This window comes from Pararge aegeria, chromosome 9, assembly GCF_905163445.1.
Source record: "Pararge aegeria chromosome 9, ilParAegt1.1, whole genome shotgun sequence".
Classification (NCBI taxonomy): Eukaryota; Metazoa; Arthropoda; class Insecta; order Lepidoptera; family Nymphalidae; genus Pararge; species Pararge aegeria.
In genome coordinates, this window is record NC_053188.1 from 7,592,544 (window position 1) to 7,618,851 (window position 26,308).

At 35.0% G+C, this 26,308-nt stretch overlaps 2 protein-coding genes across 2 annotated transcripts in view; both read left to right on the forward strand.

Annotated features, from left to right (window-relative positions):
* LOC120626273 (ras-related protein Rab-27A) lies at positions 1-8,106 on the forward strand. The gene is made up of 5 exons (XM_039893713.1): positions 1-469; positions 1,525-1,592; positions 2,186-2,300; positions 2,962-3,158; positions 3,786-8,106. The coding sequence occupies exons 1-5, from the start codon at positions 311-313 to the stop codon at positions 3,889-3,891; spliced, it is 645 nt and encodes a 214-aa protein (XP_039749647.1). The 5' UTR covers positions 1-310; the 3' UTR covers positions 3,892-8,106.
* Positions 8,107-11,190: 3,084 nt separating this feature from the next.
* Positions 11,191-26,308, forward strand: part of LOC120626258 (PDZ and LIM domain protein 3-like) — a 93,561-nt gene continuing 78,443 nt past the window's right edge. The window contains exon 1 of the mRNA XM_039893692.1: positions 11,191-11,416. The gene's annotated coding sequence lies outside the window, so the exon portion shown is untranslated. The remainder of the gene's footprint in view (positions 11,417-26,308) is intronic.

Sequence of the window (26,308 nt, forward strand, 5' to 3'; positions counted from 1 at the left end):
TTTTCTTACAGTTACAAGTCTAGTCTGGGTGAAAGTTATAAAATCGCTAATCTGTGGATTCCGTGGTGATGATTTATAGATTTTTTTGAATACTGAAACTGAATAGCTAGTTACTGTTGATCCATTTTAGTTTTTATTTGGAGTTTAGAATTTTATCCTTTTGAAATTGGGAACAATTGCCATTACATTGGAATATTTACATGAAATCTGATAAAATAGAATTGATTTGAATCCAGAAGATTATGAATCAAGGAAGCACTTGCTACAATATTGTTGTTTTATTTCAATATGGTATAAAGCACAATAAAATATGATTACTCCCAACATGGACTACGATTATCTGATTAAACTTTTATGTGTCGGTGACTCCGGTGTTGGGAAAACGAGTTTTTTATACAAATATACGGACGGAGTTTTTCACACTCAATTCATATCAACTGTTGGCATAGACTTCAGAGAAAAAACTGTGGTAAGTGAAATTTGTTTTAATTGCTATCAGTTTTAGTAATAAAGGATTTCAGTACATTCACAACCATTAATTTCGTTACCTGTATCCTACTACTTAGTAAATAAGTCAAATAAATGTAAATACTTACCACTGAGATTCTTTAATACTATATATAATGTAGGTATTAATTCTTATAGTCGTAAAAATGTAATAGGCCCGTTTTGACATTTGTGCAAGACCATAAAATGTAACTTGGAACGAAACTGAAAGAAACAAAAAAATAAAAATCAATTACATACAGTGTTTTAAAAAATACGTAAATTTTTTTGGGACGTTAAATAATACGAAAGAATATATCGCGAGTATTCTTTTTGCGCTTACTTCATAGTAGCATGCAATTTATAATTGTTGCGAAACGTTCCGAAAACAGTTACGTTCTTAGTCTTTTTTTTTTTTATACTAGAGCTGTAACCATTTTTTTTACTGAATATCGAAATTATATATTGTGTAGTTTTTTTTACTGCTACAATGAGCTTGGTTCTCAAAATGGGTTCTAAATAATGAGTCTGAGTTGATGTATCTGACCAAGCGGCACATGACTGAAGCGTCCCCACGCGCACTGCGCAGTTTTTCGTTCCTCATCTTGTAAAGTTGACTGTGCGCTCGTTTAAGTTTGATATATATTGTTTACTTTTACGTTAACTATGGCTCTTCTATTTTGGACATTAATTTAAACATAGTGATTTGACTCGATTTTTGTGTTTGTTTTTATATAGTACTAACTCTGTTTCAACATGTTGAAAAGTGGACGTATAATCAACAGCCAGTTACGCGTATTGGTTGTGAAGTTAAAGGAATACTTTGAACGAACGAACACTTTACAATACATAATAATATCAATCCAGTACTGATACAAACTTGAATTGATTTATCGTGAGTATCGAGTACAGAGTCTTATGGTTCCATAACTAGTTACGTCGCGATGACAAATGTCAAAACGGGCCTATTATATTTTTACGACTATAGTATCTTCTAAAGGTCTTTTATTTAATAATGTTTAAACTCTCTTTTTTAAGATATATCATCAAAATTCAAGGCAACACCGTATACATTTACAATTATGGGACACTGCCGGGCAAGAAAGGTAGCTATGTACAATGTTGTGTTTACTCTGAAACTCTTACAATTTGGTTTTGTTCTGATTATTCAGAATTTGACTATTTTGAGCTGTTCTATAATATATTGCTCATTTGCAGCAAGAATAAAATAAAGCAATTTTTTTGTAAAACCAAGTATTGAATAAAATATAGTTTCAGCTACAATGACAACATTTCTCTAGATGACTAAGACTATAGTTCTATTCTTTTTATTTTGAAAGTATGTTAAACCAAAAGTAAAAAAAATGCTCTCCTAAGAAAGTCTCTAATTTCCAGATGTGTCATCATTATTGCAAACAAGCAATGTGTCTTGGGATGGGCATTTATGGTACCTAGTACTATATGGTCATGTAATGATAAATGTATTTATGTTCATCATCATCATCATTATCAGCCATTGTGCGTCCACTGCTGAACATAGGCCTCTTTCAAGCAGCGCCAACTTTTCCTATTTTCGGCTTTCCTCATCCAGTCGATGCCTGCCACTTTTCGGAGGTCGTCGCTCCATCTAGTAGGGGGCGTCCGACACGCCGTTTACCGGATTTATGTTGCTATATATATATTTTTACTAAATTTATAGATTCAGGAGCTTGACAACTGCTTTTTATAGAGATGCGATGGGCTTCTTACTGCTTTTTGATTTAACAAATGAAGCTTCGTTTTTGGAAGTGCGCAATTGGATAGAACAATTAAAGGTAAATAATGTTAAAAATACTATATCAAATTAAAACATTATAACAAACCGCATTGTTCCCACAGCAGACTTCTATGTCAAAAATTGGATGTAGTAAAAAATAAATAGATATTCCAAATAAATTTCCCATAATGTTACAGTAGTTCTGCAGTGTTTTTCTCACTGACATTAGAAATATATAACATAATCTCAAAACTGCACAATGTGAGATGGATCCTTTTATCTATGTCAAATTATTATTGATATGAAAGCTGTTTGATTTTTTAACCCTCTTTTGGCTCTTATGAATGTAATTTTATAAACCTCTTTTGGCTCTTAAACATAATTTACACTAATAACCAGAACTACATAATATATTACCTTTGGATTTATTTATGTTGGCTTGGTTGTGTCTGTAATCAGAAAGTTGAGATGCTTATTGAGCATTCCACTGTATGTTAGTTCAATTTGTGCAAACAAGTTTTTGTGTTTGATTGTTTTTCTCATAAGAGCTGTAAACTAGAGCTGAAAAAAAAATAGACAGCTGATTGTGATGCTAATTAATAATTATTCTTTTTTCTTGTTTTATTTCAATTATGGTCATAAGTTAATTTAGAGGGTATGAAACTTAAAAAACCTAATTTGATGAAGTTTTTAACATATTTTTTGTTTTGTTCTTACAGACACACAGTCTCAGTGATGATCCAGACATCGTTTTGTGCGGTCATAAATGCGATCTACAAGAAAAACGATTAGTTAATCAAAATCGTGCTAGAGAGTTTGCAAAGAACCACAACTTACCATATCTGGAAACAAGCGCCAAAACAGGATTAAACATTGACCGTGCAATTGAAATCTTACTTGATAAGATTATGTACAGGTAACAAGCATAGAGCACTTACATATTATTTGCTATTTAATTGCTACGTTTTTTGAGCTAGCGGTGGGCAGGTTTCTATTACAGATCATTAGGTGCTCAGAGAGCTTGTTTAGCCATTGGACCAGTTTTAATAAATTGGATGCAAATTTCTATAACACAAACAAGGCAACTTGGCGTTGGGTTGCCTCTTATTATTAGTAGTAACCATTTATTAATTTGTTCTCATTTTTATACACCAGTTTCTGTCCACGAGTTTGAATTGGGTCCAGAAATAAATAAATAAATTAGTATTAAAAAAATAATGGTCCATCTGGCTTGAACCTGGGACCTCCCGCTTATACCACAACTCTTACTGCTATGCCAAGGAGGTTGATGAATCAAAAGATCTATCTATAATATATCTCTATTCCAAATTTCAGCCAAATTTGTTCAGGTATTGTGGTGCAAAAGATTAACAAACTTCTAGATATACAAACTTTTAACATTGACTAAGTAGTCTAGAGTAATCCACACTTGGCCAGTATGGTAGACTACGGCCTAAACCCTTCTCATTCTGCGAGGGTCTCCATGCCCTGAAGTTGACTGGTAATGGGTTGATGATGATGAAGTATTATTTACTCATTGCAGAATGGAAACTTCTGTTGAATATGCGATGCTTTGCGCGTCGGGCCGAAGGCGTCAATCCTTGCAACGACTCCAAGCGAAGCAGGATAGAAAGTTGTGCTCCTGCTAAAACTGTACAAACTACGATTTTGATACATTCCGTGGTATAAAAGTATTTGGTGCCCTGAAATATTTTTAAGTACAATGTTACTTACATACTGTTTATCAAGTGACAGCAATGTCAATCCCCAATCATCATCATGAATTTTAAAACATAAAGTTCCATAAAAGTTGTTTCTCAAACTCGCTTGGTAATTTGAACATTATTTTGACAACCTTCTTTGAGATTAATTGAAATGTTTGTTCTGGCAAATATGTGCAGGCCAGCAAAATTTTTATGAAAAACCATATCTGGGCAAAGTAAATTACATAGTAAAATCACATCTTTTGTGTAACTTAAAAATGGAATGATCTTCTACTCCGAAACAGCAATCGAGGAGGTAACTTATCGGAGGTTTGATTTAAATTTTAGAAGTGGCTGGTACCTAGAAAGTTGTTTATTGAAAAAAAAACAAGTTATTTTAATTTGGAAACATTTTTGTTGTTCATTGTTTGTCATTGATTTTGAAAAGTATTTGACAGAATGAGTTCAAGTGAAGACATTTTAAAAAAAGTACTGTACAACTTTTCCAATCACCACCACACATTCTTCCATCAATGCCTTTTATGCTGGCAACTGCAGTAATGCACTATTGAAATGGTGAATATTTTATTTAAACTTATGGTTTAATGACTTGTTTGTATGGTTTTTTTATTTCTTTGTTATGATTAAGTATTAAGAAAAATACTTTTGTTATGTCATACGATTGTCTTAAAAATTGTTGATAAACACTATTGTTATTATATAATAATAAAAATATATTTAGGATTCTATACAAATTTTTGGACCAATGTTATAATTGAATGAATACCTTAAAAATATTTTTGGGCCCATCATAAAGTTCGTTCGCCTAATAAAAGCTTAAGTTTCCCTTTATTAATGTATACTACTAGGGAAAATAATGCCAAAAGACCTGTTTTGAGACTGATTTTAATTTTTATAGTCATATGACAAAATCAAAACAATCCATTGTTTGTTACATATTAAGATCTGCTCTTTTACAAGATTCAGTCTTGAGTTTTTTTAGAATTTTATGAGAATTTTATTACTCCAAGTGCGCAAATGCTTAAATTATTTCTATTATTATTTTAGGCTCAATGTTTATTATGTTTTAATATTTAAGAAATATTTTTTGTGAGGCTAGGGATAAATATATAAGGAATTAGGTTGACAAATTCTTTTCCGACCACAACTACAAAAAGAAAAATTAACGTATTTAAATTCGTAGTAGAGTAAAAAATCCCACGAGGCAGAGGGAAAGTCGATGAAAGTAAAATTAAAAATGAAGGGAACGAATTTTATCTAGCGATACCGCAGTAGTCCCTTGAGATTTTGACGTCCTCCTTGATGGTGAGTCCTGTGGTTTAAAGTGGGATTTACCACCTTACTGACAAAGACGTGCCGCTAGACGATTTAGCGTTCCGGTATTATGACGCGTAGAAACCAATTAGGGGTATGAGTTTAATGTAACTGCCATGCCTCTAAAAGGTTATCTCGTTACCAGTGGCGTGCACTTCATGCATGCACAAAAGCACTGCATACCTAAATTTTTTGTATAACTCATAAAAGGGGAATGATTTTTCAATGTTATGTCCACTTTCTTCTTTATGCATACCCTGGTCAAAATTCCGGTGCACGCCACTGCTCGTTACCATCTTAAACCGCATGGTTGTTTACCAGCAGGTGAGATAGCAGTCAAAGACTAACTTGTATAGGAATCAATAAATAGATTTCCCTAGCCTTAAAAAAATATGAGTGTGACAGGTAACAACATAGTTCTATAAGGTAGCACTCCAGAACCAAACCTAATTTACCTGTCACACATACCTTAGTTTAGAGGTTTGTGTGACATTAAATATATGGGTCAAATCACTAATATATGGGTCAGGACCAATTTTTTTAAAAACGCATTGGTGGCAGACATTCCTAGTGACCATTGTATCAATGCTGCTTGTCAGAAATATACATGGTCATAGTGCTTCCCAGGACCAGCTCTGTTATTGCATGAGTTGATAATTATATTCTATTTTTTATTCTTTCAAGTATGTGTCTATTCAAGCCCTGTCTTTTGATACCCATGCTAAGGGAGTCGTGAAAAAATGTATGATCCGCCATTTTGTGGCGGCGGCCATCTTGGACAGATTTTCATCAAACATAGCTAAGAACATTTACAACTTCTGTGTATTAGTTTTCTTAGTGGAGACGTTTCGTTGTGAATTCTTTTGTGCATCCGTAAAAAAGTTGGTCCTTACCCGTATAATAATAATTATTGAGTGTTTTATTTTTATTTTATTTCTTTAAGTATATTACATATTATCTAAGTTATTATGTGTTCCTCCAAAGTGCAGGGTACATTTTTTCTAGTCATGTTATTTTGTATATTGGTTTTGCTGATGTTATTTAGCATTACATTGCCATGCACTTGAGTTTTATTTGCACGAAATTGTCTGCCAAATTCATGCATTTGAAGTTTATATTAGCTTTTAGCTTGTTGTTATAGCTTGATTTAATGTCACATTTGGTGTCATTGCTTAGGCGCAGTTTTTATAAAGAAGACTTCTTTAGCATTGGGTAGGTACAGTGAGCATCTAAAATATCATCAAAGCACCATTTCTTTCCATCAACATGTCTTTAAATCTTATTGCTGTCGTTGGTATAAGTGAGGGTTTCGGGCAATTATGTACTATTCGAAGAAATATTTGTGGAGAATAAATATTCCGACCTACTGATATCTTCCAGAGATTTCCCTTAACCCTGTCCAATATTTTCTCAGGGAACTAATATCATCCAAACCTAGTATTATAAATGCGAATGTGTCTGTGAAATTGTGATGGAATTTGGAACATAATTGAATCTGGGAGTTATTTTTTATTTAAAGTATTTCTGCGGGATGTACTTAAACATTTGTAGAACAAACTTTTTTTTGTTTCTTTTTTGGTCGTTTTATTATTCTTCAGTTATGTAAGAGATTTAAAAAGAAATAAATTGTGTGCGATAAATGAACCTCAATGTAATCATGTTATTTGAAGCTCACTGTACGCTAGAAGTTAAATATTTGAATTAAATTAGCCATATCAAAATATCTACCATCAATCGATTTTCTAGATTATTGTTATATATTATATATTGAACCAAATTTAATATTCATAGTGTACTTGTAATGTACTTAAATATTTATTAATATTAATATACTTATTACCAATTTATAAAAATTATACATGTTACATTCAATTATTGTCTCGGGTATATTTATAGCTTTACTTACGAAACAGTTGGGTAATTTAACTATTTTTTTCTTTTCAATGTTACTCGGACGATTACAAAAATATAGTTTACTTTTTCTAGTATAAGGTGTGTTCAATCAAATCATCAAATATTTTAAAATTGGAAACGCACATACACAGCTTACGGACATACACAGAAGTAGTTAAAATGTTTTTTCATCCACTTTTGTTTTTACAGACCTAAGAACCTGCTGCACTTGTTTAATTAAACAAAGTGCATCAGTGTATGACTAGTATTTCCTTTTGTAGCCTGTATAGAAACCTGCCCAGAAGTGGTACGTACGTGGCTGAACTTGCGTTCTAAGCCAAGACAGATAAACTATATGAAGCTTTCAGTCTGCCCCAAATGTAATGTACTTAACTACTTTTTGCAAAAGACAACAGAATTGGAAAGTGACTTCTTGCACCACATATACAAAGTTAAGAAGACATTTTGTTGTTGAAGGCAAAACAAAATATCTTCTCGGAGCTGGAAAATAGTTGTATTGGATTCGTCATATTTTTTATTTCAGAAACGAAATGTACGATCGCTTGTCTTTAAAATACCTGTAAGGTGGCAGGTAAGTTTTTTTTCGTTTTGCATATGTGCAGAGCCTCCACCTGTGTCTTAATTATTTGGTATATATTTTGGCCTTGTTTGGAATTCTTTGGCTTTTTTTAAGTTTCCTTTTTTTCTTTTAGACTTTTAGACCGCCACAGAAATTGGCCATAAATACACTACAGACATACAAATCTCTTTTTGCGGCGGGCGTTAAAAACAATAACATATATTATCTGTTGACTGCCAAAGTAACATGAAAAGAAAAGTTCATTACCCAACTTGACGTTAACTGTTGTATTATATTTCTTTATCTTTAAAAACATTACGGCTATGTTCTCATAAAACTATTCCATTTTAATAATATATATATGAGTTGTTAAACTCATAATGTTTATATCTAACTGTGCAAGGACAAACATAAGTTAGCAGGAAAGCAGTGTTTATATTCTGAAACCGGTAATTACGCAAATTTAAAATGATTTATTTACTAATGTATAAAATAGTTGCCGGCTATTGAATATTTAAATCGCTCTCCTTTATGTACTTCGAACAATCACGAACTTTTTATAATGTTATGCTCAGAATACTATGAGAGGTCAATTACCACCTTACTGACATTGACGTGCCGCCAATCGTTCTAGCGTTCTGGTACAATGTCGCGTAGAAACCTATATGGCTTATAACTGCCATACTCTAATTAACTCACACGCTACCATCTCAGGTTAAAAGAAACAGCTGCCGCCCCGTTTTTGAGCAAGAGTTGTGATGTTTCGCACAAGGGATACAACTGTACACGCTAAAGTGGGCACTAATTGCCCGCTTCGTATAACGTTGACACAATATTAATTTTGGAATTGTAATGATGAAAAATTTGAGAATAAACGTTTATATCAATGAAATTACCTTTCAATTCATAATAATACAAAAATTCCTACTAGGTGGCGCTGTTATTTTCGATTTAATATATGCTTCATAAAGTCTACAAAAGTAAAAAGAAGGGAATTATAGATAAAATGGTAATTTCATTATTTACCCACAATGCTGTAAGTTAAATAAAGTGGAATAGGTTTTTTATTCTAAGTCTTTGTCAACATTTTAGCTTTTTGTCCAACCGCTAATTTTGGTGTCAATTTGTGTACGAGTCGATTTGTTATACGATTAATGTTTCAGATGTATTCCAATTAAACGATTAAACAATATTAAGTTATTTTTATTTATAGGTAAATTGCTGAGCGAGATTTCATATCCCATTCCTATCCTGTTGATACAGAACAGTATCAATTACCTCACCTCGTCAGTTAAAAATCCGTGTATAAGTTTATTGTGTTTGGTCACCATTTCTTCTAAAATTCGGTGTTTAGTTTTGACAAAATCTTCAACAATTGCTAAGCAAAAGTGTATGTAGCTTAACATTGTAGGTCGGTACGAGTATACCTAACAAGTGTATTTTAATAATGTAACTAGTCACGCGGTATGAGACCAGAGATAATAAAGTCAAAGTCAAAAATATCTTTATTCAAGTAGGCCCACAGGTGGCACTTTTGATGCGTACATAAGAATTACACGGTAGTGAGATGATGGCGATAACCACATTCGTAAACTTAAAACTAAAGCTACGAGGGTTCCAAACGCGTCCCGGTCTAAGAAGAAGCCCACAACAAACTTAGCCGGGTGTTTTTTTTTTTTTTTTGTTATCGCCATCTCACAATGTCATTTTAAATTATTAGAAGAGCAACCTGGTTAGAGCAATAATTTACACCCAAGCTTTTTTATCGTTGACGTAGTCCTTTATACTATAATAGGACTTTTCTATAAGCTTACGTTTAATACAAACTTTGAACTTTTTAAGAGACGTCTCCAAGATGTCAATTGGTAGTTTATTGTAAAATTGTATGCAATTTCCTTTAAACGAATTATGAATTTTATGTAACCTAGTATATTGCACTGTAAGTTTATTCTTACTTAAGAAACTGTTATGCTCTAGACAGCTATGAATTGTCGAATATTTTTCTCCTATCGCTTCTGATGAGCTAAGCTCCGAAAAATCAAGTGTGTGGTGCATTGGTTTGTCGCTGAAGCATTCTGTAGGTACACGACTTCATGCGCTGTTAGTCTTGATCATTGTCGCCTACCATGGTCATAGACTGGTGTAGTACGTCGCGTCGCGCGGCGTGGGTTTAGTTCGTCGTAGCAGGCACGTTCAATGCGCGAACATCTAGAGGCATCTTCGGGCTGACATATTCCTATCTTACAATCACTATAAGTTACGCAGTGGCTTGGGAGTATTACATGAGATGAACTGTTTACCCTAAAAAAACTTGTGTTCGAGATGTTATTTAATTTTTTTTTTTATCAACTGTTTAGTATCTGTGGCAGTGACCATTAAGGTGGCTCCCTCGGCCTGATTATTGCTGCCCATATCTAACGAAAGGTTACCTACCATGTTCGATTAATCACGAGGATCACAAGGTCTTGGATTTGATTACCGGGTCAGGCTACAACAATGTTAGTGAAATATTGGATATGGATTTGCATCAAGAAATTCCAGTACCAGCCCAGAGTTAGGATATGGGATATGGGTTGACCAATTCCGTGCCACGGAGAGCACGTTCTGCCAGCGGTCCCCGCTATATTATGATAATAGAATCGTTATACTCCGACAACCCACATTCAAGAATGTGGCGGGTCTAAAACTCTTGATTGCAAATAGAATAGAATAGGGCATAAACAGAGGATGAATTGAGATCGAAACTGGCTATCCGTAGACGTAATAGCTTAAAAGATTAAAACCATAGGCTGGCCGCCTTAGCCTTGTTTTAAAAATAGATCGTTTACGGTGCAGCGTGATCGAATTACCCATAAATTAAATTCAAAGTTAAGAGCTGGGTGTTCACCTTGCAGCAATCTCTATCTCCAAATCCCTAAGCACACGTGATATATCCGCTTGCAGTGTTTAATTAAAGAGGTTTATTCGATTTGAGGACTTATGTTCACTATTTCCAGAGTTTAAATTAGTTTGCATTGTTCTCGATAATCTGGTGAGGACACAATGCAGTTGTAAGTAAGCCTTATGTTCAAGGCCACAGTGTATAAAATTGTTTGGTTGCAAAGGATCGTTTCCCCTTCGTTTATCCAGCGCGCAGCCGCAGAACTTTTACGCGTACGTCACACTAGCGCTAATCTAAAGCCCTCTCAATATTAGTGATACTATCATATTTGCTGGGAACTCTTCTAAACAATGACTAAAAGGATTCAATTGTTTGGATACATTTGTAAACGAAGTGCATTTATGCGTACGGTATAGACTTTAGTTTCAATGTTAGAGTGTACTGAAATTCAAAACTGTGCAGTGCGATGTTGCTTTCGGGTCCCCTCTCACACGAAGCTATGTTCAGAGTGCTAGTCAGTTTGTTTATGTATTGTAAGACAACAGATTGTGCAGCCGGCTCCACGAGTTTTATAGCACCGAGTCGTGTTTTGTAAGACGGCATGAATTGATCAGTGACGAGTAAATACTCGCGGTTTTCGTCTCGGGTTGCAGCTGAAATTGTACGCGTAAGGACGTTTGTAATGTGTATGCTATTTGTGCGGTGTCATTCGTAGTACGAGGATAACCTGTAGGCGAATATACGAGAAAAGGAAAGTGTATCTGCTATAGCAAGCTGCCACGGTAAGTAGATACCTATTAGATCCAAATTGCCTGAATATTAGTTGTATTTTTAAATTCATATTAAAGATAAAAAAATGTTGGTAGTATACCTAAACTCTTTTTCATTACTTTATAATGTAAAGTATGTTTTCGAAGTAAAAGAAACACAAATAGGTAGGTATGTCGAAATAAATAAATAAAAATAAAAAAAATAAGACATTCTTTATGAATGTCTGCTTTTATTGTTATTTAATACTTCCAAATCAAACGATGTTTAAATGACTTTATCTTTAAAGTAATTTAAAGATTATTTACGTAAAAAGATAAGTACGAAATAATGGAATACATATGTTTTTAAAATATTTTTTTTCTAAAACCAAGAAACGCATATGTAAGTAGGTACTCACAATACTTATGAGAATATATTCAAATTAATACTATAGTTATTTATTAATGTCTTTAAATTATTAGAGAATTTAATTAATTGTTATAAAATTCTACGGTCACTTAATTAGATTTTCGTAAAAAATAATTACGTGATTTACGCTAGCTACTAAGGTAAACACTTAATAATAAATTAATAATAATATATATTTTATTATACATGGTAAGTAGGTAGTATACCTATTTATTAAAATACCATGTGTATATACCTCTAGCAAGTTAATCTAAGTAGCTTTTACCATTTATTTTTTTTAATTATATTTACAAACACTTTAGTTTACTATAATTCAAATTTTCGAATCGTCCATAATAATTATATTTTCACTTTATACCTATTTATCTGTTGGAGGTGGTGGTGAATCCCATCTCTCGGACGAATAAAATAACGCGGCGGATTTTTTTTTTGATTAAGTCGATATTTATTTGCTGTTTTTGTACCTACCTACTGCATTAGGTGCCATTAGTATAGCTTTTTTAGGAGGGATTTACTAATGTAACAACCTTTAATGAGGGATTTGTCGGTTATATTTAAGGAAAATTATCTGTCGGAGTCGTTCTGTTAAGTGCCTAACCTATCAACCCTGAAACTTATGTCTGATATGCCCAATATATCCATACTACCTTCAGGTTAGGTATAGGTATCAGAGTAGGTACCTTATACCATAATACTTATTATTCTTGACGTAGATATGTACTCCTAGATGTGATTCCTATTTAGTACTTATTTGCGGTCAAGTGCACCAAATCATAATATAATTTGTGACGTTAAGAAGAGGTGTCAAAATTTACGTTGCAAGACGCGTTTTTCGCGCAGTTAAGATATCAATGGACTCTGAATGCAAAAGATGTCGTCGTAACAAGTAAAGTTATTTTTTATTCTTAAATAAAAGTACTTATCGAATGAACAGGTCAGTTATGCTAGCCATCCCAAGAAATTCTGGGGATAGATAGACTCGGAAATAAAGATACCAAACTGAGTAGATTAAGGTAAGAGTAGGTATGCTATAATTGCTTTTACATGATTTGTTTGGTGGGAGGCTTCGGCCGTGGCTTGGTGCCAGCCTATCACTTACCAAGAGGTGCTTAAAACTCACATAACTCTGCAAGGTTGCAAAAATGTGGTTATCAAACGGTCACCAAGAAAGGAAGACCAAAGTCCTTACCACTAGTTTTTCACCAAAACTGTTCTGACTTATAATGATGTTAATAACCGAGACTGACTTGCTCTCCGATGCTGTTCAGGGAAGCGAAATAACTCTGAAATTCTGGAGTGAGTATAAACCATCAATAAGGTTCAAAACATAAATCGATTTATATGTAGGTAGGCTTGGCGTAGGTACTGCTACGACGTAATTTCACGTGTCGTCGTTTTCGAAAATTAATATATAATAATTTCGAAAATTACACGTGTTTTGAAAGCTGGGGAAACTTAAACTGCGCAGGCAAGTGAATGCGAAAATGTCATTGTTGGTTTAGTTTTAATTCAGCAGCTACAAAGCAAAATACCAAAGAGTTTTTATTTGCATATAGGCAGGTTTAACTTATAAGTTAAAAAAAAATTACACTTAGGTTACAAATGTTTATTTAAATTTAAAGACAATATTATGTTATTTCAGTTTCAAGAGCCTATACCTTTTAATAAAATAAAAAGTTAAAATGCTGTTGAAATCGTCACCTCTCCACGCCTCGCCGTTTCTGTGTAAACCTCTCCTAAAAGAACAATGGATGTTTCAATTACACGTTATTAATCGTAACAGATGTGAAGACAACACATTTAGCACAGAAACGTGCGTGATATCATTGCCATTGACCTAGGTGCTAAAATTATTGATGACTAGCTAAAATTATTGAACACGGACGAAGCTGAGAGTAGCTCAGCTTTGTCCGTGTTTTATATTGTTGTGTAACTGTATCCCAGCTTGCCTACTAATACATAAATGTGTATTATAAATAAGATATATGAGAGTATAACAGAAATGTGCGCGAAAGTCCTCAAGTCAAGTCAAGTCGCGGTCCGCACAAAAAATTTGATCCAGCCGTTTAGGAGTTAGGTGAAGAACACACATAAAGAAGAATTGTATACATTAATGATAAATAATAATGTCGTACATTTCTTAATGGTCCAAGTATACAAGGAATGTATGCGAGCTAGGATATATTGCAGGCAACAGACAGGTATACACTAGGACGCATATTTGATAAGAGTTTATATTGTATTACCTAGGAGTGTCTGGTCAGTGTACTGTGTAGTTAGGTATATTTTTGTAACCCGACCAAAGTTCGTCCGCATAGTTTCATCACCTTTAAGAGTCCTTTGAAAACGCTTAATAATTACATTATGTTTATTATCAATCTGCAGGTTTTAACTAATAGTTTAACTTCAAAATCACTTTGATACAACTTTCAAACCCAATTTCTCAGACTTCAATCCCTTTCTCAGTGGACGCCAATTTGCAAAGTTGATTTATCTTCAAACTTTAGAAAACAGAACATGTAATCTACTTTCAATCCCCATTTCATCCCCTTTGGATTTTCAGAATAAAAACTAGCATACAGTACTCTCTGTAATTCTCTTCGGTCTGTGTCAGGGGGTTTCACTATCCGTGGCCGCAAGTTTGTTTTAATATTGTGCTCAGTGTAGCTGGTATGATACCAAAAAAATAAATATCCTTCAAATAATAGAATACAATTTCTTAATGCTCTACCCTTCTGTCTATTTTATACTGTATTATCTTATTGAAATTTGAGTCCATTATTCATTTTATACCAACCCCGTTCAACTCTTAATTCTGTTTACTTAGAATTAATGATTTGGCCGAAACCACAAAAGGAAATGTATCTAAGTAATGACTTTTCGTAAGGATCGAGACGGCACCCACTGGGGTTTAACATTATTTGTAGGTACTTAACTTTAGGTGATTTAGGTAGGTAGGTACTCCTAAAAACTGTTTATCACACGTTGACATTTGAAACTAGCTGTCAGTTGAAGTTGACAAAACACTGAAAAAGTTCTTTATATCTTTTTAATGATAACACAAACAGCAGTGCCGGGTTAAGCCTACTTGATGGCCAAAGCAAAAAGCGTGGCTTCTAGGCCTCCTATCCCGTAGGTAGTAGACTAGCATCGATCTTTATTTTTGATACCCGCGACTTCGTTCGCGTGGATTAAGGTTCTTATTCCCGCGGGATCTCTCTTATTTCCCAGAATAAAAGGTAGCCTATGTTATTTTCCATGTCAAAGGCTATATGCATGCCAAACTTTATCCAAATCCGTTCAGCCGTTTTTGCGTGATTGAGTAACAAACATCCACATTTTCACATTTAAAATATTAGTAGGATAGTGGGATTAGAATAAGTTTGTTGACTTAAAAAAATGGAGCGCTTTGTAAGCGGCCGCTGCATTACTCCAAAAGACGCCGTCGGCTACTTCAAAGACTCGGCAAGTACTGTACCCCCGCAGTGAATAAAGTAAATAATGCATCGCGATTTAGGGGATGGCTAAAATTTAGTATTTTAATTTCCAGTTGTTTCATGAGTGTGCATTGAATTAATGTCGATGTTTTTACATAACCTAACTAAAATTAGGTAAATGATGCACTTAAGGATACTAAATGATTAAATAATATATAGATTTACTTAGCGGATGAAATTTTTGTATAACCGTGACTAGTCCATCTCCATTCTTCCCCACACAAGTTCGCCAACGGCGCTACAAAGTTTACATTTGTTGTTATTCTAGTAGTGTCCGAAGTTCTATTACACTCAATTATTTTTAATTAATTGTAACTACGTGCCCCCTTGTTAACTTCTTGTTTCTTCGCGAGTACTCCAAAGTGCCTACTTAGTTGCTTTGTTTCTAAACCAATTAAATGTTTCGAAGATGTAGTTCACTGGCTGAGTTTAAATAGCTAATTATTGAAGCAATAAAATTTCTATTTGTAAGTAAATTAGAATTCGTTCAGTTCAGTGTGTCGGACGAGTGTAAAGAGAAAAAGATGTTTAATTAAACCTCATAATTAGATAGTGAAAATTAGTATGGTTCAAGCAAATTCGTTGAACTTTCTTTTATCGACAATTATCTGAAACTAATTCCATGATGAGATTTTGAAAAGTCAACTTCTCCTCATCATGGAATTCCGCAAAGTAACGCCTGCTTCAATCCAAGATTTTTCTGAGGATGCTCCGGTTTCGGAGCGAATCGTGCGTACCCCCTACGCAGATCTGTTTAGTGTGGAGTATAAAGATTGAACAAATTACAAAATATACTATACAGATTTTCCTGCTTTACGCGGAGCAAATTAAGCTTAATTTTCATAATATTTAAATAAATACAATTCTATTGTATCAAGTCAATGTTCTGGCTGTTGCCCCTGACTTCGCCCGCGTTTGTTTAATTACTATTGAATTCACGTGAATCGTTTTCCTGGGTTTAATACTATATACTACATGTATATAGTATCATACCTATGTCTATATAATAGTTTAAAAAAATAATAACGTTTATTTCGGATAAATTCTTTTTTATGTGCAGGGCGTCTTCTAAGGATTTGTGAAGCTTTACATAGGTAAAAAAGTTTTTTTTAACGCCGCGTGATGATGCTGTCTAAGATAGTAGGCGGCGGTAGATCTGTTAAGTTAGGTTAGATTTCAGTGCAGCACATTCCTATACCAGCGAAAATTCAGAAATTATAAGTTCCTTAATCGCCCCTGCAGGGGATCGAACCCGGGACCTCAGCTCATAAGATACACACACAGAGCTCACCAATGAGCCAGAGAGTTCTTCAAATTTCTACTCATTATTTCATGTTATCTCACAGAAATAGGACGAAAAAATTATATCGTGTCACTGAACTATCAAAACTTCTACATTAATTAGAGCAATCGGATGTTTTCAAAATGATGTTCGATATATCCACGATGTTTGTAAGTTATCCGTCCAATAATTTACGCACATCACCCACGAGACTTGACGTATGCATAAATACAGACAGTGCGTTTAATATTCTCTTCCCGTTTTTCTGGTAACATAAACAGTTTACTTTGGGAATATGGGCGAAGGTTATCTCACCCAGTTCCGAAGTCTGACAGTCTAATATTTGAATAAAGTATACCTACTAAGCGTTAGAAGAATATTAAGAACTATTTGTTTTACAACTTTTTTCTGAACCTTCCTGCACATATTTCAACAAAGTGTAAGTACTTCTACACTCTTCTTCATCATGAATACCGATTGAAGTCCACTTCCGGATATAGTTTTTTTGTAGGGCGTTCAAAAATACACGATCCTTGGCCGCTTGCTTGCTCCCGACGACTTGCTTCCAACGCTGCATCGCCATTCCAACACCTTGGGACCCCAACGTCCATCGGTTTTCCGCAAGCTCAGCCCCGCCCATTCTCATTTCAGCTTCGCGACTCTGAAGCGGCAATCGGCGTACCTACCTACAATTATAAATATTTTTATGAATAATATACATAAATACATATAATACACAGAACACCCAGACACTGACTAACATTCATGTTCATCACACCAAAATTTTCCAGTTGTGGGTATCGAACCCACGGCCTTGGACTCAGAAAGCAGGTTCGCTGTCCACTGCGTCACTCGGCCGTCATTTGTAAGCTAAGTAAGTAATTTAATTCAAAGTTATGTGCGCTTTATGCCATTAAATATACTTGCTGTAATCGTGAAGGAAAACATAGTAAAAGATACCTGCATGCTTGAGCACATCACAATGTTCTCCAAGGTGGGAAGATAATGTCTCCTGCCCTGATAACCTTGCGGAATGAGAATGTCTTAAGCCTAAGTTCACGGCGCTGGTTAAGCGCGGATTGGTAGACTTCATACGACCTTGAGAACTTTATGGAGAACTCTCAGGCATGCAGGTTTAGGAGTGATATTTATTTGCTAAAAATGCACATAACTCTAAAAAGTTTGAGGGTACGTGCCGGGGGTCGACCTCGGTCCCCCCAAAAGTGAAGCCTTACCCACTGGGCAATCACCGTTTCATCTTACACTCCACACAGAAACCTTGCCTTAAAATTTACTATAGATAAAAATAAGCCACCTGTTTTTCTAAAGTTCATAAAAGCCACATTGTTGGAGATTGTCCACTATTTCGATGCATAGGAAATAGATTTCAATTTTAGTGTCTGTTATATTGCGAAGCGTAAAAACTGATCTACTATTCTCTGGATCTGACGCTAATAATACTTTAATGGGACTCCTATTGCGTCATTCGTTTATTGGAATATTATACCGATTGCTGTTAAAGCTGGAATTTTAATACACCTTGCAGATTTGCTCCTCGATTGTACCTTTCTCAATAAACGTTATAATATATAAGTCCCTGAGATAGTGTTTCAGCGCTCATATACAAATTATTAGCTTTATAATTATTACCATCATCAAAAGAAAGTGTCATTTATTATCAACATCATCCTCAGGCTGTTAATCTCCCACTGAGTTCAGACTTAAGACCCACCACGCTGTTCAGATGACGGTTAGCGGGCTTGTACGGTAATTATCTGCGCAAAAGTTCGATACCCGGCAGCCATTTGTAATATAATTTCTAAATTTTCTCTAAACTGGTCTGGCTTCGGCTGTGGCTCGTTACCCTACCTACAAAGATGTGCCATACAATTATTCGTTCCGGCACGAAAGCGATTAGTGGTTTAATATATACTCAATTTGATTTCGTAGGTTGCCTGGTAGAGTTCGCTTTAAAGCAATAAGGCCGCCTGTTGTACCTTTTCTCCTTTTTTTTTCTAATGCTTGTTTTTTATTTTTTTTATTTGGTGTACAATAAAGTGTATTTCATTCATTCATTCATTCATATACATTTCTTTAGTAATAATTATCGGACCAAGCAGATGGTAGCAACCTGAGTATATAGGAAACCTTTGCCTATAAAGAGCAACGATTCACAGGTCATGCAAGGAACACGTCCTGCAACGTACCGCCCTGTAAATTAACCTGAGGCGCAGCCTCATATGTCAATTACACCGACACTAACGCCTATCCACCCATCTTACTTGACCTTATGTTTTTAACTAATTTATCAAATAGTTGCCCGCGTTCTTCATCAGCGTTTATTAGGATTTTTTGAAAAATCTCCTAGGAACCGCTGGAATGAAAACTGGGCTATGTTACTCTCAGTGGCGTGCATAGAGGGTATGCACAGGGTATGCAGATGATACAAAATGAAGAAAGTCTCCAATACGAGTTATAAATACTTAAGAATAGGCTTTTTATAACTCTTACAATACCTATCTTTAAGTTTTTTATAACTCGTACTGGAGATTACTACGATTATTACAACATAGGTACTTCGCCTAGGGCGCTGGTCTAGGTCTAGCAGCATATAATCGTAATTGAATTCGTCTCCATCGAACTGTAGGTATGTGTTGTCCTTATTATAACTATAAATATATTACGACAGTTCTCACATCACCATCTAGCCCCACGGTAAGGATAGAAGCATAGCTTGTTGGTTACTAAGATAACTGATGCATAATTTTACGAATAATGTAATTTAATACTTATATAAATCTATGCAGATAAACACTTTGAAACTGAAAAACGTTTATGTTCATCATACAAACTTTTTCCAGTTGTGGTAATCGAACCCACGGTCTTGGACTCAGAAATTCATGTGTTTACGAAAACTTTACTTGCTAGTGGAGCCGCGGCAAGTTCTTAGTTAATAATAATAATTTAAGCCAAATTTAGTCAAGTAACAGTTTCCTCGTTCACTCCCCGCCAAGTTTCGGTATCTGATACCCAACAAAACTTCGATATTAGATCATCCGAAGCTTATATTAATTACGATTTTGCTGACAGCTTAACTTTGAAAAGCTGTTTTATCTAATTTTATATCACGGAGATGCAAAATAATTTTGTAAAGAGTGTTTAATTTTTGTGTGAAGTGAAATTATTGAAGAAATTGGAAAATGCACCGGACATACAGATTTTACGTTAATTTTAGTAAATTTAGCTTTTGTGGCTATTGTATATCATGGAATTCCACATAGTTACGTTTGCTTCTACTTAATGCGTGTGGTAATAAATAATACGGTTCGAATTGTGAAGAAAGACTAAACTACTTAGATATTCTTTTCTCGTACCTGACCACGTTGTACATAAGGTACCTAATAAACTGACTAAAAGAGTAGCCTAATCTTCCCACACAAGTGGTACAATGAATGTGGGATAAAAGTTTATGAAAGGAAATTTAGAAGCGTGCTCCGACTCGGCTATACCCTTGCGCTAGATTAGAATTGTTCGGAAGAAAGTTAATTTTTTTCCGTAATTTTAACATTTAAAGCAAGAATTATTTAGTTGGCGGATTAAAATGTTTGCCGATTTAATAATGATTGTGCAAAGTATTCGAATTAAGAAATTCGTATGGCTGGCTAACGTAATGAGCACTTATCGGTGGCGAATTTAAATGCCTATTATACCGAAATAATGAAAAAAAGAGAGGTAATTGTTATGTGTATGAATGTACATACTAGCCTTTGCCCGCGAATTCAACCGCGTTTATTATGGGTTTTTAAAAACCCGCTGGTAACTTTCACCAGCAGCTTTATTAGGATTACATTCTTTAACATCTTAGGTATGCAAATGGTAAAAACAAACAAACACACATACGCATTATGTTATAGTATGCATTTTTAATCACTCACGCAAACAGGTATAGGTGTTATAAGTTTAATGTGCGTACAGCGTGTCTGTCTGTAACAGTTTATCTCCAAATTTCACAGGTCGTATTGATTTGAACTTCGCTGGTATTTTTAAAAGATTGTAACCTTAAGTTGATGCTCTAACAGTAGCATGATCACACAGACCAGAACAGTGAAAATTTAAAATTATAATTTGCCCCTGCAGGGGATCGAACCTTATTGATTTGACCAACAAACTCACCACTGCGCAACGGAAGTCGACAAAATATGAATATACTTGTAATGTTGGCAATCCTACTGTACCTTCACAAATCTCTAACTAAATAAAATAAATAGAGATTCGTGTTAACTAGAATTGGTACCATTCTGTTAATTTAAATTACAAAATAAATAATAATTTTAATACGAACAACATTTTATCATTAATTTCCAAACGAACTGTTTTTGTATCTATAATCTAGGATTGGGTCCCAAAAGAGAGTGTCATTTCAAATTGAAATTTACGCAGATAAGTTGGGTCCGGCGAAATAACTTTACGATCTGGCAAAGACGTTGGTAACTGTCCTCCCTTATCTATCGCTGACCTAACCCTTTTCACTGCCGCCTTTGGACAGAATTCATCGATATTTATGCTGGAGCTAAGTAAGTATAAGTTCTGTTGTGAATACTCTGCATTATTGTAGAATTTATAAGAATTGTCATTTTGTATGGATATAATTTTGTGGATTTTATTATGTAGGTATAAGTTTAGATGAAATACAATCATTCTATATTATCAAAATTAAGCTTAATTTGCTATACTCCGCGAAAAGCAGGAGAATCTGTGTGGTGTAATTTATAATTTCTTCAATCCTTATACCCCACACCAAACAGATCTTCGGCAATATACCCTCTACGCACGTTTCGCTCCGAAACCGGAGCATCATCAGGAGATGTTGACTTTACAATGAATAATTGTTAACAATTATTCTATTTAAGGTCGGGGACCCATATGCAATTGTTTTTATAGGTATACGATATAATTTGATAAAAAAAATATTTCTATTACTATTGGATAGAAGCAGGCGTTACTTTGCGGAATTTCATGATATATTATGAAAATGAAGCTTAATTTGCTATACTCTCCGAAAAGCAGAAGAAAAAGATTTCAATCTTTATACTCCACACCAAACAGATCTTCGGCCATGTACCCTCTACGCACGTTTCGTTCCGGCAAACCGGAGCACATTATCTCATAATAGCGATGTCTGCCAGGCTACCTTAACATTAGTAGGCAACCCTCCATATGCATGTAATTTAGCCACTAGGTTTTCCTGGCTTCAGTTAGTATATATAAGTACATAATAAGAAAGGGTCAATTTGGGAATTTATCATTTTTTGAATTTTCTCTGGTCTGGTCCCTTGGGAAGCTTCTGCCTTGGCTAGTCACTACCCTACCGACAAAGAAGGGGTTTTGGGTTTAATATAACGGTTAAGTTAGTCCGTTACAATCTTAGACTGCACCATCACTTAACAGCAGGTGAGATTAGCAAGGGCTAACTTGTAGTGGAATAAAATAAAAACGTTACCCGAATAAAAAAGAAGCACTGTGGGTGTATTAGAGTTTCTAAAATCAACAATATGGAGTCTGTGCCAGCTGATGTTTTCCCCTGCATAATAACACCCCTCGTTGATTCCCTGCACTCCACGCCCTTGATCAATAGATTTTACTATCAAACGTAATTATAGTATTTAGGGGCATAGAGTTCTCTATGAAACATAGAATAAAACACACACAGACACGTCAAACTTATAACATCATATCGTCGAGGGTTAAACATTAATGATAGTCAAAGTTAAAAAGAAGGCATTATGTACGTCATAACTTTAACTGCTATAAGTAGGTAACTATTTATTTTTTATATTCTATGTATTTCATAAACTTTTATCCTGTTTTCACTACAAGTTGAAGAAGCAAAAGAAGAAGAGAAAAACAAAGACGCCACTTTATCGCGTTGTTGTATCGCGCGATACGGCTGCCTTTTCTATGCTTTTTGATTGGTCTACAAATTAATATTTTCGACAGCTGTCCACTGCACTCCCTTACATTATTCACCCTTCGCACGCGCTTGCATGCGTACACACCACGCCTATCGATTCAAATACATTGGTAATACCCATCTACGAAAATTACCGATTCGCATGTATATTTCTATATTATACAGTACTAGCGGATATCTGCAAATTCGTCTGGACAGAATTTCTTATATTCCGTGAGTTTGATTAATTTTCCCGCGGAGTCTGTGCCCGTCTCCGGATACCAAGCTAAATGGTAATGAAAAATACCAATTTTCGTAGATAGAACTTAAAAATATTCGGAAAAATGGAGGACACTTTGATATAACTACTATAACTTTGATTGGCGCAGTAGGCATAGACCCTGCTTTCTGAGTCCAAGGCTGTGGGTTGGATTCCCACAACTGGAAAATGATTGTGTGATAAACATAAATTTTTTTCAGTGTCTGTTTATATGTATATTATAAGTATTTATGTATATCATTCATCAACCATAATACAAGCTTCGCTTACTTTGGGGCTAGATGGCACTGTGTGTATTGTCGTAGTATATTTATTTATTTATTTCAAATAGATACTCTGTGATGTAATATTGGCAAAAGCGCGACCACGACTCGCTAAGCGACTTTGTCGAATAATACGTATTAGTAGAGCTTTTTGTGACCGAGCTCGTTTTGGGGAAGTACTATCGCCATGTTTATTTCTGCCTCTAAGCAGCATTGTTGCAATGCTGTGTTCCGTTCTGACAAGCGTGGTTGCCGGTGTAATTGCAAGCGCATGAGGCTTAACACCTACGCCTCAAATTGATAGTCACCGGGTGGCATATTGCAGGACGTGCTCCTTGCATGACATATGAAGTGTTGCTCTGTTTATAGGTGGTCATCTGGGTGGTCCGTCAATTATTACTTTAAAAAAAAAGTCATTTGTTTTTAATTTCACAGTGTAATGTCATTTTACATCGTTTCTGATCTGCACCGCTGGGAACTGGAATGCTCTGCCAGCTTCCATTTTCCAAAGTTTCTACAATATGAGTATCTTCAATTCAAGAGTGAATAGGCATCTTCTAGGCAAGGACGCTCCACCTTAGGCTGCATAATCGCTTATGATCAGGTGTGATTGCAGTCAAGCGCTCGTCTATAACAATAAAAAAAAAATTGAATAAAGAATATTTTTATGAATATAATACACGTAAATACTTATAATATACAGATGAAAACCCAGACACTGAAAAATATTCGTGTTCATCACACAGAAAGCAGGGTCACTGCCCACTGCGCCAACCGGCTGTCAACTACTTATTGAATATTTGATATTTCTCAATCAGTTATAAAAAGTCGTTGGACAAAAGTTGGTAGTTTTAATTTAAACAAATACAGGCCGAGAGCTTTCTGGTATTTCTTATTTAACATACATATCCCTGTACATAAATATCATAAATAACACATTTGTTACATAAACATTGCCATGTAAGCAGTCGATTTGACCCTCACCGTCACAAGATAGAATAACTAATGACAAATTGTAATTTGTTTATGTTAAAAAAAAACCAATTGCTGAGTTACTTGTCGGCTCTTTCTCGACGGAATCTACCTTCCGAGCCGATGGTAGAGTCACTACAAACAGACAGATTTGACCTCATAAAAGTGCTTAAAGATTAAGCCTAATCTAAATATAAATTAACTATCTTTATTCAAGTAGGCCCATAGATGTGTAAATCTTAGTGAGATGATGGTGATAGCCAAACTCGTAGACTAAAAATTAAAGATACGAGGGTTCCAAACTCGCCCTGTTCTAAGAAGAAGCCTTCAACAAACTGAGATGGTGATAATAAAAAAGAACACCCGGCTAGGTGTTCTTTTTTATTATCACCATCTCATATACTTAAAACTATTAAAACGTAACCAATACTAGTAAGTAACAATCATCATCATCATTATTAACTCATTAGCGGGCCATTACAGAGCACGGGTCTACTCTCAGAATGACAAGTGTTTAGACCGTAGTCCGACACTGGCAAATATTGGTAGACTTTACTCTGTGAGAACATTATGGAGAACTCTCTCACGGGTGCAGATGTGCACGGGTGATCATACAAACAGTATTATAATATACTAGCTGTTGCCCGCGACTTCGTCTGCGTTTGTATTTGTTTATTGATGTGGCATTAAATTTAGTTGTAGATCTAATAACATTTAAGGTATTCAGGATCGCTGCAGCTGTCCGCTGAGGAGTTCTGTCCTCTATCTCCAACCACAGTTTGGGCAAAATGAAACACATATTATAACCTCTATAGTACAAAAATAATTATTTAAATCGGTTATAATTCGTCGGAGTTATGGTGTAAAATCGTCAAACACTCATCCCCTCTCCCAAAGGAACCGAACTTAATGTCGGGATAAATAGTATCCTATATTACTTCTAACACTTCTTAGAATATGTGTACAAAGTTTCATGAGGATCGGTTAAGTAGTTTTTGCGTAAAAGCGTAACAAACAAACTAACATTGACATTTATAATATTAGTAGGGGAAGTAGGGATAGGGATGTATGATATTTTTGACGTTATGTTACAGTTTAAAGCGATAGTAGTAGCCCATCTGTTTAGCTACCTAGCAAATTATATTCAAATCCGTGCAGCCGTTTACCGAGCTACATCAGTACAGAATAAGGAACCATCGAAAAATATTCATGAAATGTGTTTTTAAAAGTTTAATTTCCCCCATACCGGTGTGAATAAAATTATCATACCCCGTGTGCTATTTTTCTGGGTGCAACTTGTTTGAGGCATTTCTAATCAACCTAATAGAAGCTTATGCTTTGAATTTTGCCGTCCCCTATAAAATATCGCCTGATACGGACCACACCCTGTGCGCTAAGTATCTCTAGCTTCCATATGTTGCAGGCCGTAATTATAATTGCCTATTCCACTATACAAGCTTATGCTGAAATCGGCTAAAATACGCCTCTTTATATCCACACATATATTCGAAGTATCGTCGTATACACCGCAGTAATTAAACCACGTGCGAGCACAGGCTATATCGCAAGCAATTACAGTCATAATTGCTAACAGATGCCACAATTTTGCTTTTGTGGTCTTGTTACTGCTACTATTAGCACAAAACAGCTTTCTGTTGAGGAGCGATAGTGTGCGAATCGTAAGACGTTGGTTATACAAAACTCTTTGTCGATCGAGAACAACTGAATCGTTACTAAATCGATACAGTACATGCTTTCATGCGTCCGGTGCCAGTCAAAATTTACGCGATGATGTAATAAGACGAATGAAAACATGTAGACATAACATAAACTAAGGGAATTGGAACATATTATTATTTTTGGGACGAATTAGGATTCCGTCATGGTTGGTAATTTTTTCGAAATCAAGACAAAATATGTTAGGGGTACGTTTTGGTCTCAGCTACGTGTACCTACTATGTGGACTATACCCGGGTTATGTTACTTTTAAAAAACTGACGTTGGTCTAATGATAAGCAAGACTACGAATCGGGAGTTTTAGTAATTCGATCCTCGTCATGCCAAAAAATGTTAGATTTTGGGTTTTTCTCAGTACCAGCCCGAGTTAGGAAATTGGCGTTAAACCCGGTGCACGTTTAGTCAACGGTCCAGTTTTTTATCGTTAATAATGGCATAGGATCAGCGTGGAAGGTCTATGTTCTAAAATTAAAAAAAGGTTATGTTCTAAAAATAAGGAAGTTCTATGTTTTTA